Source organism: Euprymna scolopes, chromosome 1, assembly GCF_053919585.1.
Source record: "Euprymna scolopes isolate OS-2025 chromosome 1, ASM5391958v1, whole genome shotgun sequence".
NCBI lineage: Eukaryota > Metazoa > Mollusca > Cephalopoda > Sepiida > Sepiolidae > Euprymna > Euprymna scolopes.
In genome coordinates this window covers 176,720,565-176,738,470 of record NC_136482.1, presented here as the reverse complement: position 1 = coordinate 176,738,470, position 17,906 = coordinate 176,720,565, and the positions used below count along the sequence as shown (strand labels likewise).

Here is a 17,906-nt window from a genome sequence, read left to right as displayed (position 1 = left end):
TTTTATTCCTATCAAATGCATTAATCTAGGCTAGTCTTAGCATCAATTATTTAAATATATTCTATACTAGCAGTTCAACCTGGCTTTGCTCGGGTCCTATGTACTGTTCATAACTTATGTATATATATATATATATATATTTTAAAAAGTTTGACTCCTGTCCAGATAACTTACATCTAAAATTTCAAGTGTTTGGATCCAAAATTGGCTGATTAGTTTGCTAGCGACCAAAAAGGTAAAATCTTTTGAACTTTGACCCCTTGGCAGCCAAATTTTCGACCAAAAACCGATTAAAGAGATTGCCTTATATCTGAATACACTTTAAATAAAATTTCAAATGTTTAGACCAAAAATTGGCTGAGTAATTTGGTAGAGACCGTAGAGGTCAAATTTTTAAAAACTTTGACTCCAATTTTGACCCCATAACATTTGTTTTGAGCTCAAATCAAATTAAAAAGTTTGATCCATGTCCAAGTAACCTACATCTAAAATTTCAAGTGTTTCGACCCAAAATTGGCGGAGGAGTTTGGTAGAATGTTCAAAGGTCAAATCATTGAACTTTGACCCCTTGACAGGCAAATTTCTGGCCGAAAACTAATTAAAAAGATTTTCCCAAATCTCAATATTCCTTATGTCAAATCTCGAGTTTGTAGAATGAAAATTGACAGAGTAGTTTGGTAGGGAAATGTACACACAGACACACATACAGACAGACAATTTCACTTTTATAGATATGTTGATGTATACTCCATTGTTAATCAATGCCTCTGTTCAGTCTCGAAAGACAAAGGATACCACCAGTAGGAGCAGCTGCGCATGTAATTATGAGGCAAGGGTTGCGCAATCTCCAACACACCTCTCCTGAATCGGCACTGCTTGAGCCCAGTGGCAAGGAAAAGTCCAGGACAACTGGAAACAATGCTGAGATAAGCGGATAGTACATACAGCACCTGGAAGTCCAAAATGGTCACCCATTTAGGACTGACCAGGTTCAACCTTGCTTAACTTTGGTGATTCAGCGGGAACTGGTGTGTCAACATGATTATGCAGTGCATTGTTAACGCAGTTTTAGTATTTCATAGGGCCAGTGTCAAGGAGAGATGGAGAACAATTAATGCATTTGGATCATCTGACATCTCATGTTTGGTGCATGCAATGGTTTCTCATTTCTTTGAACAATTGTTTGCATTATCATCGAACAGTGAACAATCTTTTAAGCTGCATTATTTGATACTAACTAGTAGAGTTTGGGAGAAATGTCAGATTTACATAGACGTTTGAAAAGTGCATGTAATATCCATTTCCCTCTTAACATCATCCACAAAATTATTAATAAAAATACACTTAAATCAAACTACAGTTGTAATGACAACTTAGAAAAAAATCATTGGAAAACACAATAAAACATTAAGCGACAATCAGTCTGAGAAGATCTAAGTTTTTGATACAGATCGAAACAGTCATGCCAGAGTAGCAAAGTTTGAATATGCTTATATAAATGAAAACATAAATATAAATAGCTCTACTTACTATTAAGCATGATTATATAAACGTTGAAATTCTCCAAATCTTTTTCATTTTTATTCTACGTATAAATATTTAACCTGGATTACTACTAGCAGGTTGCGCTGCATAGCCAGGTCGTAAAATATGCATAAATACTATATTTTAATTGATGCAGATTTCTTATTATGAACAGAAATATCGTAGGTATTAAAGGTAACGTTAAATTTCTTTTAAAAAGTGAGGTAAAAAGGAAAAAAAAAAAAAAAATCGGAAAGAAACTAGGATTTTCTTTATACAGTTCACTTCTGTAAGTAAAAAGATCTATACCAAAACCTAAAGACAGCAAGTCAAGTACGATAACCACTAGACCAGGATGAAACAATCTTTACAAAGTGTTTTCAAACTTACTTATTCTTAACATAAGGAAGCTGTCATGTTTCACAACTATACATGCTCATTCGTGAAACAGTTTACAAACATAAAAATAAGTGATATCCCTCAAGTACCAATTTTTCAATTTTGATCCTTTAGCAGTCCTTTTTTCCAAATGAAAACCGATTACAAAGTTTTCCACATGTCTGAATATACTATAAACCAAATTTCAAGTCTGTAGATAAAAAATTTGTTCACTTTTATAGATATATGTATAACAGAAATTAAAATATAATAAAAGATACATTCAACAATACCATTTATTTTGTTAAGAATTAGCTTTATTAACAAGGATTTGATTAAAAAAAAAAAAAAATTCCCTTTTGCACCATAACTTTTTAAATTCCAGTAATTGTGGAAAATGAACCAGTTATAAAAAAAACAAAATTATTGAACATGATTGTAAGATGCTAATTTTCTTCTGTCACTGATTATAAAAATGTCACTAGAGAACCATTTCTAGCATTTTTTTTTTTTACTTATTGTGTTCAGTGCATCATTTGTGACTTTTTTTGTACAAAAAAAATAAAATAAAAATATTCAAAAACTGATGAGAATTCAAATTCATAAATTAAAAAAAAAAAAAAAAAAAAAAAAAAACTATTTCTTCATAATTTATCATATACGTCATTTCCTAATGTCAACATGTTTTTTTTTCTTTGTAGGAAACTTTGGTTCTCAAATTTATAATTGCATAAATTTGTTTGGACAACAAAATTTTGATGGCTTCAACAATTGGATAAAAAAAAAAAAATTCAGATAATGTTATGTAAAAATGAAAAATTGCATAAAGTATATAAAAAAAGTTGTTAATAATTTAATGTTAAAATTTTTGAAAACTAAATTTAAAAAAAAAAAATTAACTCAATCATTAATGCCAATTTTCATTTTTAACAAAAAAAAAAAAAAATAAATTTGAAAAAAAAAAATATATATATATATTTTTTAAATAAAATCTGCTGGACTTCTTATGGGTTCATTTTATTGCATTTCAATTCTAACGAATTGCTATATCTTATCTTTCACTGATGCTAAAAACGTTTTTTTTTTTTTTTTTTTTCGATTTAGAATTCATTAGAAACCTGTGTTCTTGTCCAGAATTCCCCCTATATAAAAAAAACAAAAATAAAAATGAAAAATCTGGATGATGTATGTACCCATGATGAAATGAAAACATTCCAAAACTCATATAAATTAATAAAGTAGTTTATTTTTGTACAAGGAAATCGCATTTTATGAGTATCAAAAAGTGACTGTCTCGCCTGCAATTTTTTTTTTGGGAAAAAAAAATCTCAAAACAAGGGAGATAACTCAACAATAATTCAAAACCTGCAAGATTTATGTTGTAATGCTTACTAATTCCCATTATTCACTTTAAAAAAATTATTTTCTTTATAAAACTAAAACTACTTAATTGATGTGATTTTTGAAATATGATATTTTCGTTTTGTCATGGGTATGTACATCATACAGAATTTGTTTTTTTCTTTTAATGTAGGTAAAATTCTGGAAAAAGACCGAAATCATTTTTTTTTTTTTTTTTGAATGTGAAAATTATTTGCTATAGAATTGTCATAATTTACAACCTGATTGTTAAAGCAATCGTTTGAATCTTAAAGTTGGCAACAATTCTAACTTGAACAAGGAATAACTGCCATCGAAAAGTGTGCCTTCAGACAATGAGTATAGAGTTGCTGCCATATAGCTAGTCAGTTTTAATCTTAGCCTGTGTCAAGCGAGGTGAATCTACAAACACCTCACCAAACATGTAGATAGCAAAACTGGACACTATACAAAATCCGCCCCAGAATAAAATGTAGATGACTTGTTCAGTTGCATGTTCTGGAAAAAAAAAACAAAAAAAGGAAAACAAAAATGTGAAAAATATAACTTTTTTTTTTTTAAATAAACAAAACAATAATAAAAATAAGAAATCAATGTGTAACAAAGCACAGACACACGTATGGTTGCAATACATGCAAATGACAGATTTGCTATAGGTGGGAAATATTTATCTAAGAGAAAAGAGGCCACACAAGAACATGGGAAATATATCCGATTTGGGATTTAGCCATCCAGAATTTGATGTCTCTTTAAAAAAGAAATCAGTGTCTTCTTAAACAGGGATTCATACTAGACAGCAAAGTACTTAAGAAAATTAATCGCTGGCTAGAAAGTGTTTTTTTTTTTTTTTTAATGTTTATATATTGTCAGCAGATTATCGATTTCAAGTGGATGCTGATTGGTTATTATCTCGTTGTCTTTCTGTCGTAATCTTTGGCGAGATGTACATATATTATAAGAGATAGGCAAGCCATGTACGAAGTGACATCATGGTAAGGAAAAAGAATGTGTGCACAGACCGACAATCATATTTAGGATAATAAGGAGCAAGTTAAAGACGATCACGTTAGAGACATGGATGACATCGCAGCCATAACGAGAAGTCACGCATGGCAGGAGAATGAGGAAAAAAAAGGTCTTTTCTTAAAATCTGAAACAGCGAGTTGAATTTCTTTCCTATTCTTTGCCTCCTTTGCGACCGAGTCTACAATGTGTTGGGTCTTGAATATCTACATGTTAACGCGTGTAAAAACATGTATACTTTAAAAATGTAGTTTAATTATAGCATTGTTCAGTGCAGTGTTTCTCAACCTTTGATGACCTGTGGCTCCTTACCAAGTATCTCAACACTCATGACCCCCAGCACTTCAGAAAAAAAAAAAAAAAAAAAAAAAAAAAAAAAAAAAAAAGAAAAAAAAAAAAAAAGAAAAGAAAAAGGCAAACTTAGTTTTATCTTGTTCATTTAGCTCTTATTTTATTCTTGTGTTACCCTTATAAAATTTCATGAGTGTTTTCAGAAAGTTTACATGTAAAAAACTTTTTAGGATACGAAATCCAAACCGAAACAAATTAATTTTGTATATAGACGTTCCGTTGTATATAAAAAGAAATTAATCTTTTTTCATGGCCGAAGTCTTGTCACCTTATTTATACATGCCAAATTTCTGCATTTTGAATTACATTTTTCCGGTATCTTCTCCCTGACTGAAGGCCTGTGGCCTCATTAGTGGGTCATGGGCCCCCGGTTGAGAAACACTGGTTTAGTGTATATATAAATGTAAATTATAGAAGGCAATACAATGCAGAGGTATAATGTATTGACACAAACTGAAGCAATTTTTTTTTCAAATTGTTATCCTCCTTAACATAAATACACAGCAGAGTGTAGTGCCATTTTTGTGTCAAGACGAAAAGCTATGATTGAAAAAAGAGATTCAGTATATTTAATAAAATGATTCTGGTTCATTCTTATTATGCATAGTTATATATAAAATCTTCTAAATCTTTGGTCATACCAACTTATCAATACCAAAAATATTGAAAAAGAGAATGTAAGAAATTTGACAAGAATCTGAACTCTGCTTGTTTATTGTACAGTTAACTTGTGTTCCTAATTTCACCTCTATAATAAATTAAAGACTGTTTAAGATCACTAGATTTTATTTTTAAATCATAATCAAATGTTTAAAATTGTTAAAATATTTTGTTCATCAGTTTCCATATATCTTATATAATATGTATATTTTCCAAATTGTTATCCTTCTTAACGTAATAAAAATATGCTCAACAGGCAAGGCTTATTTGTCAACAGAGTGCAGATCAATGAAGATACGAAAACAAAAAAGAATCAAGGTCAAATTTTGTTTATTTGTTTTAAACATCAGAAAATTAGCATTTAATTAAATGGCATTTTCCTGAAGTATAAAATAAAAATAAAATTAAATTTAGATTTATAAAAAACAATACCATGCAGAGGTGTAATGGATAGACACAAACTGAAATAAATTAAGATATAACAGTGGAATAAGTTATACGGATTCACTTTTATTTGACCAAGTAAAGAATAGATACCCTGTAGCAGAAGACAACGACTGCTGACGACCAGCGCACATTTCAAGTGACACCGGTGATTCGACCTTGACATTGGCACAAGCACATGGCGTTGGTTGTTTATAAACACTTCAAATAGCAGACATAGTCGAATATTCGCGAGCAAGATTTAAAAAAAAACATATTTACAAAGCTTTGGAAAATTTAAAAAGAAAAAAATATATATTTACAAAACATTTTTTTTAAGTAACAAAACGAATGTATTTAAATAAAAGATATTTAAATAAATGGGTGTCTTTCTGAGTGCGTTTTTAATACATTTACAGAACTTTTGCTATTTGACGTGTTTATAAACAATTAACGCCATGTACTTGTGCCAATGTCGAATCACCAGTGTCACTTGAAATGTGCGTCCGTTCTTTTATCAATGGAGTATATATGTTTTCTTCTTTTTATGTCATACATTTCCATTGTGTTCTTATTTGCGTCAGTGAGGTCAGATGGAATTTCTGTGTTGTATAATATTTTAGGAAATTTCCCTTTGTCAGATAGTGTTCAACTTTAGTTGAAACATGTATATTGGGGAGTTGAACAGATATTTGATGAAGGGTTTGGTTGCTGGTTTTGCTTTACGACATATCAACCCTTTTCAGGTTATTTAATGCCAAATTCAGTTATTTTGGAAATGGTATTCATGTTGCATCGAGTTATTTTGGAGAAGGTTTTTATTCTTCAAGCTCTTTGTATCTTTAATCGCTAGTTTGTAGTGTTTGGTTTGGTTGTTTTATAGTGGACTTTTATAATTTTTGTTCCCTGCCCTGCAGAGCATGAATGTGTTTTGCAATGGGAAAGGGAAAAGGGTTACAGTATTAATGTTTGGTACATTTTAACTTAGGAAACCAGTCAGGATTGGTTGGTTGTTTTTGTTTTACGGTATACCAACCCTTTTCGGGTTATTTAATGCCGAATCCAAAGATTTTGAAGAAAATTTTTTTTAATAGAATATGTTTGTTGTTTTCACGTCGGTTTCTATTTAACCCATAGTTGGGACCCTAACAGGTACTACCACTCTGGGTCAGAGTGGACCTGGGAGCAATGATAATTAAAGGGTGGCTCCACACTCCCCAAAGCCCGCAAGCTGGGGCCTCACCACTGGATATAGTTTTAAGGTCATATTCAGGACCTTTATGTTTCAAACCTCAGAGAATTTTTTGTATTATCAGTAAATCAACGTCAGTTGATTGATTTCGGAAGTTCCTGTTCTTTTAGCGTTGTCATTAGTTGTCTCCCTTGCATATCAGAAGTTAAGAGACTACCCAGCATGTACATTGATAGACGCTGTAACCAGTCAGGATTGGTTGGTTGGTTGTTTTTGTTTTACGGTATATCAACCCTTTTCGGGTTATTTAATGCCGAATCCAAAGATTTTGAAGAAAATTTTTTTAATAGAATATATTTGTTGTTTTCACGTCGGTTTCTATTTAACCCATAGTTGGGACCCTAACAGGTACTACCACTCTGGATCAGAGTGGACCTGGGAGCAATGGCAATTAAAGGGTGGCTCCACACTCCCCAAAGCCCACAAGCTGGGGCCTCACCACTGGATATAGTTTAAAGTCATATCCAGGACCCCCATTGAGGGACTTTTACCCTCTGCAGGATGGCCGTCGGCGTATTCTAATGCCCCACCGGACAGGGCCACCAGTCAGGAAGCAGGGGAGATAAAAAAAAGGAAGGGGAAATGGGAAGAAGGAAAAGGTGGATTGTTGTTTTTTTTTTTTGTAGAACATAATTAAGTTTTGCAAAAGTAAGTAGAAAAACAAAAAGCATCAACACGAGGTGAATTTCATCTCAGAAAGCCAATATCTTCAGACAGTCTGATCTGGTAGCACCAGTCTGATGAAGGGAATTCTCCGAATTATTACACAACCTGGAAATTTCATCTGACTATGCAGATACAAATAAAAACACAATGCAAGCATAACATAAAAAATATATTCTATTAATAAAAGGTGAATCTGCATAGCTTTTCTTAATTTTTAATTTTTTTTTTTAGGAAAAATTCTGGACAAGAATCACCCATTGTTTTGACATTGTTTTTGTGAAGTTCTATGACAGAAATAATCATATTATTCGATTATTGGAATTCTTATGAGATGAGTAATTAGTATATTTTTATTTATATTTATTTGCGGACTATTATCCTCAGCTTTTATAGTTGTTGATAAACGAAGTTTCGACCAACTATTCCTCTGGCCTTCATCAGGTTGTTACCCGCAACAGGATAGAAATGCTGAATCTTCAACTGTATCTTCAGTAATTACTGCCTTTCATAGTTGTTGTCGTCTCCCCACGTTTTGGCCAACTAATCCTCTGGCCAGCTTTGGGCAGGATTGAAACCGTTATCTTCAGACAATGCTCACCTACAACTGTTGAGATTCAATATCTATCTACTGTGCCATGTGCTCTGAAGTCACGGAACAAAGATGTCATATTCCAAAACTCAAGTAAATTTATCAAGTTTTTTTTTTATTTAAGAAAATTGAATATAAAAGATGACAACAGTCTGAAAATAAATAAAAGAAATAATCATGTCCATTTCAACATGATTAGATCTAAAACCATTCTGTCCAAATGTAGAAATACATCCATGTTGTAAATAAGTTAAGCAAGATCTTCAGAAAGACTTTGCCTATCGCTTCAAGAAGGCTTATGTTGAGATCAGAAGCATATCTATCCAGACATCAAATATTTTTTTTTTTTTACTTGGGAGTCACCACTTATCAAGGCCATAGCCCACTCGAGGATAAGGATTAATGAATGTAAGGTTGTAGTTTAGTAATTGTTAATGGTGTAAATTGGGTAAAATTTGATTATTTATGGGCATGGCTTAACAAGAACTTGTTTACATTGGAATTGAAAGTTACCATGTTGTATTCAACCAGGAAGCAACCAGCGGTACAGTGTTCTACAGACATACAGTTCTGTGAAAGGAGCTTTGTTCATGGAATCTGCTTTTAGATTTAGGCACGGATAGAGCATGGGAGAAATTTTATATAGTGGTTGTAGCTAGTAGAGTGTTTCTTTTTTGGTGAAAGTTTGTCAAGGGGGGGGACCATAGATTGGAGTTCAGTCAAGCACTTACCATGAAAATAATGATAAGGCAGAGACAGGCTCGCAATATCTCTTCTGTGGGAAAGAGGTTGCAAGGAAAAGAAAAGCGCATCACCTACTAGGTTTCAAAGCTGATTTTGAACTCTATCAAAGCTGGATAGGGCGTGCCAAGCAGCTGCTGCTCAGATGTGGCAACAGTATTCCATTTTAGGATGTACCTGGCTCTTGTACAGATAAAGGATTGCAGATAATGGACTTCCATGACAATCTTGCCACCACATTAGTAGCGATGCCATCATATCCAAATACCTTTCATTCATCTTCTTTATTGCACTGAGGATGTTGGAAAGATCCATTATTTCATGGTTGATGTCCTTCCGAGACAAGCTGTTGATGACACCTTTCTTAACCACTGAAGTGTTATAGAAGAGATCAGTGCTTATTTAAAATTGCACTTATTAAAATATATATATATATATATATATATATATAGAAAAATCTTCATGATATATATACTCATCATGGAACAAAGATGTCATATTCCAAAACTCAGGAAAATTTATCAAGTAGTTTTCTTCTTTATTTAAGAAAATTAAAATCAAATTTATGAACTGAATGGGAGAGTTGCTGAGCACCATATTTGTTTAAAATGCTGACAACTCAAATCGACTATTTCTTTTTAACCTACTCAGAAGTAACAGATAATCAATAGCTGCCAAAAAAATAATCGCTAAAAATTGTAAAATTTAATTTTCTTAAATAAAAATTTAAAAATACTTGATAAATTTACATGATTTTTGGAATATAACATTTGTTCCGTGACAAGTATGTACAGCTTAAAGAGTTTTCTTTATTTTTGTTTTTTAAATAAACACCAAGAGATCTGTGAAATGGTCTTTCTATCATTACATAATGTCTCAGGACCTTTATGGAGTATGGATTTATCTATGAATCTGAATGCTACTACAGATAATGAATAAGGTCCAAAGACCTACCTCATCAAGCAGTGCATTTGATATCGTAGATGTTTTTATAAAAACTTACCATCTGGAAGCAAGATGCAAATCATACACATTGCAAGAGAGACAAAGAACACAGCCGGAAGCTGAAAGGAAAAAGAAAACTGTAAAAACTTACAATTTAAAAAGACAATTAAGTTTTCTATTTTATTAAATAGTAGAAGCAAGTTTGAATTTCATGGAAGTTTCAGGGATTGTGCAGTGAAGCCAAAAATAACAAAAACAGGAGTAAAAAAAATAATATACAATACATAAATGTTACCATAAGAAATAAAAATTACTTTTCCACCTACCTGGTTCATTTCCTTTTGCATTTTAAAGTAGTTTGAATACTATGGTGTTCGTCAACAAACATGGCTGCCAACACATGAAGAATGCGGCGGCCATCTTTGTTGAAAAGTGACTATTTGAAATTAAACAAAAAAACAGTATCTAAAACTACTTTAAAATGCAAAAAATAAGCCAAGTGGATAGAAAAGTAACTTATTTGCTATGGTAACATTTATTTATTATATATTTGATTTTTTTTCCCCGCTTAGTTGTTTGTTGGCTTAACTGTACAATCCCCAAGTTATCTGTGACAAAAGTTTCTTGGTTTTATCCAAGGAATACCTAGGACAATAAAATATCAGTCAACAGCATGTTTCATTCAACATCTGTTTTACATGTTAGCAGGTGTTGGACAGTTTTAGAAATTGACTTTAAAACTAAGCTATCTCTGATCGGGTCTTCATTCATCCCTTTATTTCTCAAGTCCATCCTTATCACTTCCTTCTGTTTTACTCTAGGCCAGACTCTACTATCTCAATCATTCTATATCTATGACTCCAAGAACTTTCATTTATTTTCTTCAATGTGACTAAACCAACCAAGTTTTCTGATTTGCATACATCTTCCTATACTATCCAGATTTAATCTTTAAAACTCGCAACACGTATCATTTCTCTCCATGCAACATATGTCTTCAACCCTAATTGGCTAAGTTCCATTTCCATACATCATCACACTGCACACACATGCTTAATAAACTTTTCATTTGGTCAACAGTGATAACACTACTGCTTAGTAATGGCAGAAGAACCCTGAACTTGTTTTATCTACTTCTAACTCAAACAGTATCATCACAGTAAAAAAAGCTTCTGAAGAATTTTAATAGCTTAACCATCCAGATATATGAGGGTCATTCCAAAAGTAATGCTTCCTATTTTTTTTTTTTATTCTGCCCAAATGGATTAGAGGGTATTGCAAATTGCATTGTTATGATGACTGAACTTATGCATTCATGACTTGAAAGTTTCATCTGTCGCAAGTATTGACAGTGTGAGACTAAAAAAAAAAAAAAAAACAACCTCCGTCATACACGTGTGTCAGAAACAGAGAGGTGTCATCGAATTCCTGGCAAAAGTGTATTGAGAATAGTGGTGACTATGTAGAAAAATAAATTCTGGAGCACAAAAGGTCACTCGTTTTAATGGTACCACTTCAGTCTTTGTAGATCTTTTACTTTGTAAGTAAAAATATAAAAAAATGGAAGGCTTTACTTTTGGAATGAGCCCCCCCCCCCCACATGTTTTCTCATCCATCTCCATTATTTTTACATACTTTTCACACAAACTGATTGCCATCTTTCAACCTAGCAGTAAATCCATAACACTTCTGAAGTACTCAAATGAAATTGCTCATAACTCCCGTTCAATAAACAATGAAATTCAGATAATTTGCCGATTTTGTTGCTTTATATATATTTTTTTTTTTTAAAGGATAAAAAGATGCAAGTTTAGTGATAATTTTCACATGGATTGATGAACCAAAGTCAAAATTTGTTGTAGTGACAACAGAGCTTATTTCAGTTAAAAACAAGGCAAAACGATAATAAAAAAAAACAAAAAAAAAAAAACTTAATAATTTAAAACCAGTCTAAGCAAATTTACCGGAACCTGCTGATTTCAAATATGCCATTGATTTTGCTCAGAATTCAATCATCACAAAACTGATACACGGACAAATATCTCTACTTTATACACTAAACTCCAATCTATGGCTCCCCCTTACCAAACTTTCACAAAAAAAAAAAAAAAAAAAAACACTCGACTAACTACAACCACTATATACGATTTCCCCCACTTTCTAACTGTGCCTAAATCTAAAAGGAGATTCCATGAATAAAGCTTCTTTCCCAGAACTGTCCGTACGTGCAACACTGTTCCACTTGCCTGCTTCCCCGTTAAATACAACATGGTAGCCTTTAAACCCAATGTAAACAAGTTCTTATTGAGCCGTCTCGATAAATAATCAAAATCCACCCAATTTACACTACCACATTACATTCATTAACCCCTATCCTCGAGTGGCCTTCAGAACTTGATAAGTAATGACTCCCTATTATCTATTCTTAACAGCGATTTGATATCTATTTTTTTTTATCTTTATTTTCAACCCCAAAAAGGTCCAGTGCCACTTTGACGTAAGGTGTTACTATTTGGGACAAAATTTACAAGGATACTATGTAGGGAGTTGAGCCATCGCACACTCGGGAATGCTGATCACGTGATATTGGTAGACATCACCCTAAACTCTCAACCTCAAGTTGAAGAGTCATTACTCAAGATGACAAGATACTTCAAGAAGGCGGATTGGGAAGCCATCAGTGATCTTTTTTCTTCCTATGGAACAGTGTGCAAATGAAGCTCTGAAGCCGAAACTATGCTATTACTTATATCGATTTGCTATTCTACTATCTTTCAATGCTCAATTCAAGATGGTGGTGGTGGTGGTGGGGGGGTAGCCTAGTATCTGTTTTATGGTCATGCGATCATCCTCCCAGGCATTATCTTTTTTTGGGGGACGTGGCTAATAATATGTTGATTTGTCAGGGGACCATCTATCCAGGAAATTGTCCTAATCGACTGTTCATTAACAAACTTAACACTTACATTATATATACAAGAAAAAACTATGCAGAGGGAGAATAAATTTGCTAGTAAATGTAATGAAAGTTTTTATATATTCTTTAAATATTCGCCCATCTTGGCTTTCTCATTTTCCTCAGGTGTATGTCAACTTAAATGGGAAAATGTTTTTACTTTAAATTAAAATAAAAACTATTACAAAATTAGGTTCTTGCCCCAAATTTCCCCGACATTAAAAAACAAAATTTTTTTTTTTTTTTTTTTTTAAATTTGTATGATGTACATATCTATGATAGAAGAAAAATGTCATATTAAAAAAAAAAAAAAAAAAAAAAATCACATAAAAATCAAACTACTTGATCGATTTAACTAGGAAAAGCAAATTTTACATGTAAGCACAAAAAAGGTCCACCTTCCATTGCTATTTTGAAGAGACAAGAGCAGATGATTCCACAATAATTCAAATTTGTCATATCTTGTAATGCCTACTATTTCCCTTTAATTGCTTAAAATCGTTTATTTTCTTTATAAAAATAAAACTAATCAATTAATGACTTTTGGAATATGATCTTTTCGTTTTGTTACGAGCATGTACATCATGAAGATTTTTCTTTGTTTTTGTTTTTTAATATAGGAAGAATTTTGGACAAACACTTAAAATTACTTCATCTGAATAAATAACATTTATCAAAAGAAAAAAAAAGATTTTTTTTACTAACACAACATGAGGTAAAGACATCAACATTTGCATTATTTCTACGACTATTCTAACCTCTGACCTTTTACACAAGCATATTTTTTGATTTTAGGAATCTATATATTGTAGTGCCCATCCTACAGATAACAATGAACTCATCCACTTAGTATAAAGACCAGGAGAATGTTTCTTGACGTCATGCACCAGTTATATACATTTGACAGTCGGAGTGATGTATCCCCCATTTCTCTTTATTTGCTGTATTTATTTTTCTGTTCAATATATTTTATTTCCACTAAATACCGACTTGTGTCTTTCTTCTGGATCCTTATTAGTCCACAACGCTGTACATGTTGAACTCTGCAATGTATACAAAATTTCAAACTGAACCATTTATTTAATACATAAAAGTAGGTTCTTGTTCCATCAGCCATGACTTAGTAGAAGTGTTAATTATTATGTTAATCTTAGTTATTATTGTCTGTAGCAAGGATTAAACTTTTAAACTCCAGAAAACAGTCACTTAGAACTGATTGTTAATCAACACCTTTATCCGTTGTGCCACATAGATTTCAGGCTTGAAAAGATGCACCAAAAAGGTCTGAGGTTACATAGATCGCAATGTGAAAATAACTGGGATGAGAATAGTAGTTTGTAAACATTGACTAGCGACAGGTGATGATGATATGCTGATGCACACCTGGGAGGAATTCACTATTGCATTCATCTTATGCTGCAGGTGTTGGCCACATTGAACCTTTGTTTAATTATTTTGTTTTACAGCATATCAACCCTTTTTGAATTATTTAATGCTAAATCCAGTTATTTTTGTAAACGTTTTTGTGTTTCAAGTTCTTTATCTCTTCAAATATTTACTCACAGTATTTGGATATGGTTGTTTTGTAATGGAACATCAATTTGTTTTTTAGTTCTGCAGAACATGATGGCGTTTTGCAACGAGGAAAAACAATAAAATCAATGTTTAGAGAATTTAAGGTTAAGAAGTCGATACCTTCAGACAGCCTGATCTGGTAGCACAAGTTGAACATTTATAAGACAGAAGATAAAAGTTAATTGGAAGTAAAATGTATGGAGCATTGTTGTCACTTCTGGACTGGTACATCTGCTACTAGTCTCCCCCTCCTGGACAGGATTCAAAAGAGAGTCGCCAACCTGATAGGTTCTGAATTGTCATCTAAAATTCAACCTGTTTCATCGATGTTGCATCCCTCTGCCTGTTTTACAAGTATTTTAATGGTGGATGCTCCGACGAACTACAAGCCCTTGTGCCCCCTCAACATAAATACACCTGACAAACCCAACAAGCAGCAAAATCCCACCCCTACACAGTAGAGATCCTGAGATGTAAGAAAGCTAATAATAGTTTCTTCCCCAGAACTACTAGACTTTGGAATTCCCTTCCTGCTTCCCCAACTGTACTGACATGCAGAAGTTCAAGTGTAATCTAAACAGACATCTTGCTGCTCAACTCCCTACAAAGTATCCTTCTAACTTATGTCCCTGATAGTAGCCCCCTACATCACCTTCCTTGTTTGGAGGTGAAAATGTAATAAAAAAAAAAGAAAAAAAAAGAAAAAAGAAAAAGAAAAGAAAAAAAAGAAAAAAAAAGAAAGAAAGAAAAAAAGAAAAAAAGCAAAGCAAAAAAAAGCAAAGCAAAAAAAAGCAAAAAAAAAAGCAAAAAAAGAAAAGCAAAAAAGAAAAAAAAAAGAAAAGCAAAAAAGAAAAAAAAAGAAAAGCAAAAAAAGAAAAAAAAAAAAGAAAAGCAAAAAAAGAAAAAAAAAAAGAAAAGCAAAAAAAGAAAAAAAAAGAAAAGCAAAAAAAGAAAAAAAAGAAAAGCAAAAAAAGAAAAAAAAGAAAAGCAAAAAAAGAAAAAAAAGAAAAGCAAAAAAAGAAAAAAAAAGAAAAGCAAAAAAGGAAAAAAGAAAAAGAAAGAAAAGAACAAAAAAAAGAAAGAAAAGAACAAAAAAAGAAAGAAAAGAACAAAAAAAGAAAACAAAAAAAGAAAGAAAACAAAAAAAGAAAGAAAACAAAAAAAGAAAGAAAACAAAAAAAGAAAGAAAACAAAAAAAGAAAGAAAAGAACAAAAAAGAAAGAAAAGAACAAAAAAGAAAGAAAAGAACAAAAAAAAGAAAGAAAAGAACAAAAAAAAGAAAGAAAAGAACAAAAAAAAGAAAGAAAAGAACAAAAAAAAAGAAAGAAAAGAACAAAAAAAAAGAAAGAAAAGAACAAAAAAAAAGAAAGAAAAGAACAAAAAAAAAGAAAGAAAAGAACAAAAAAAAGAAAGAAAAGAACAAAAAAAAAGAAAGAAAAGAACAAAAAAAAAGAAAGAAAAGAACAAAAAAAAAGAAAGAAAAGAACAAAAAAAAAGAAAGAAAAGAACAAAAAAAAATACTTGTGACTTGCTCAGAGTTTGCTTTTCCTTATTAAAATATTGTGCACAGAAAACAGTTCATTCTTTTCAGATAATCCTGTAGGAACTTACCGCATAAAACTTCCAATCTCGATCCATAATCAATGGGGATGGTCTTGTTATACCTTCTTGTTCTTCAACAATATAATTGCCAAGTAATAAGTCAATGGAATCCTAAATTTGGGATAAAAAACAAGAATATTATATATCATACTACATGAAATATCCATTCCAAGAATAGTTAAAATATTAACATTCTTTGATCCTTTTAATACGAAGTTATTAAATATTACAAAGCAATTAAAAAATAACACTGCTTTTAGAGAAAATTGTAAAATGAACTTTACATAACTGAAGTTATGAGCTTAGAAATAATATAACACTTATTTATTATCTACCATGAAAGACGTTGCCTTTTTATACATTTTATTCCCCTTTTCTCGATGTATTGCTTTCACCACAGCTGAGGAATTCCATTTACCTTTTGTATGGTAAACATCTATAACAGGGGTCTCCAAAGTTTTTGGAAATAGATGCTATATTGCTGAATTTTTATCGCTACAGAGGTTAAAATAAAAATATAAAATAAAAAATGACCTTGACATGTTTTATATCGATTTGCTCATTAGCTTTATTTTTTAGTGAAACTGGTTCTCCAAAACCTTACTCTTTAAAATAAAAAATTAAAAATAAAAAATTAAAAAAAAAAAAAAAAAACACCACAATATTTCTATGTTTCCATTTATTTATTTATTTTTCTTGAATATTTGCAGGTTTTCAATAAGAGACCTGCAAGCCGCATCAAAGATTTTGGCGGTCCAGATTTGGTCCGCAGGCTGTAGATTAGAGACCCCTGCTCTAGAATATCAAAGGGAGGCTAACTTTCCCAAACTCTGTATTAGTGTAACTTATTTAAATCTATATTTATATTCTATGTCTACACTGCCATTGTTACTGCTGGTTTAGTATTTCCTTTTTTTTACTAGTTGAAATCTTTTATTAATTATTCCTCCATGAAATATCCACTAAAACAGCAAATCCATTGCCGTTCTTATATTCTTTTAGTGTGATTAATCAATCATTTGCATTAATCTAAAAAAATCAACAATGAAAATCATACATACCTGTCGATAACCATCTTTAAAGTTATTTTTGAAGTATCGAATAGCAGAGTTTACTCCATCCATCAACAATCCTGCTTTTGTTCGCTTTCCAGTTCTGACCGAAAGTAAAAAGATATAAAAAAAATTATTGTTAAGTTGGTATTTGAATTTTTAGAGTATTTTATGTTTATTAAATTGTTAGGTCACAGTACAGAATAGTAAAAAAAAAAAAGAAAAAAGAAAGAAAAAAGAAAGAAGAAAAAAAGAAAAAAGAAAGAAAAAAGAAAAAAGAAAGAAGAAAAGAAAAAAGAAAAGAAAAAAAAAGAAAAAAAAAGAAAAAAAAGAAAAGAGAAAAGGAAACGAGAAAAATAAAAGAAAAAAAGAAAAAGAAAAGGGAAAAAAAGAGAAAAAGAAAAGAGAAAAAGAAAAGAGAAAAAGAAAAGAGAAAAAGAAAGAAAAAGAAAAAAGAAAGAAAAGAAAGAAAAAGAAAAAAAAAGAAAAAAAGAAAAAAAAGAAAAGAAAAGAAAAAAAGAAAAGAAAAAGAAAAAAGAAAAAAAGAAAAAGAAAAAAAGAAAAAGAAAAAAAGAAAAAAAAAGAAAAAAAGAAAAAGAAAAATAAAAGAAAAAGAAAAAAAAGAAAAAAAGAAAAAGAAAAAAAAGAAAAAAAAGAAAAAAAGAAAAAAAAGAAAAAAGAAAAAAAAGAGAAAAAAAAGAAAAAGAAAAAAAAGAAAAAGAAAAAAAAGAAAGAAAAAAGAAAGAAAAAAAGCCGGGTTTGTTTTACAATCCACAGAGATTAGAAAAA

General features: G+C 31.1%; 1 protein-coding gene across 1 annotated transcript in view; it reads right to left on the bottom strand.

The window, feature by feature from the left end:
* Window positions 1-2,953: 2,953 nt before the first annotated feature.
* Window positions 2,954-17,906, bottom strand: part of LOC145277742 (phosphatidylinositol-3-phosphatase SAC1-like) — an 86,377-nt gene continuing 71,424 nt past the window's right edge. Inside the window, exons 15-18 of the mRNA XM_080129460.1 lie at window positions 17,127-17,220; window positions 16,075-16,176; window positions 9,991-10,051; window positions 2,954-3,780 (exon numbers count right to left, since the gene is read on the bottom strand). Of these exons, the coding sequence (XP_079985586.1) occupies window positions 3,644-3,780; window positions 9,991-10,051; window positions 16,075-16,176; window positions 17,127-17,220 (394 nt within the window). The 3' untranslated portion in view covers window positions 2,954-3,643. The remainder of the gene's footprint in view (window positions 3,781-9,990; window positions 10,052-16,074; window positions 16,177-17,126; window positions 17,221-17,906) is intronic.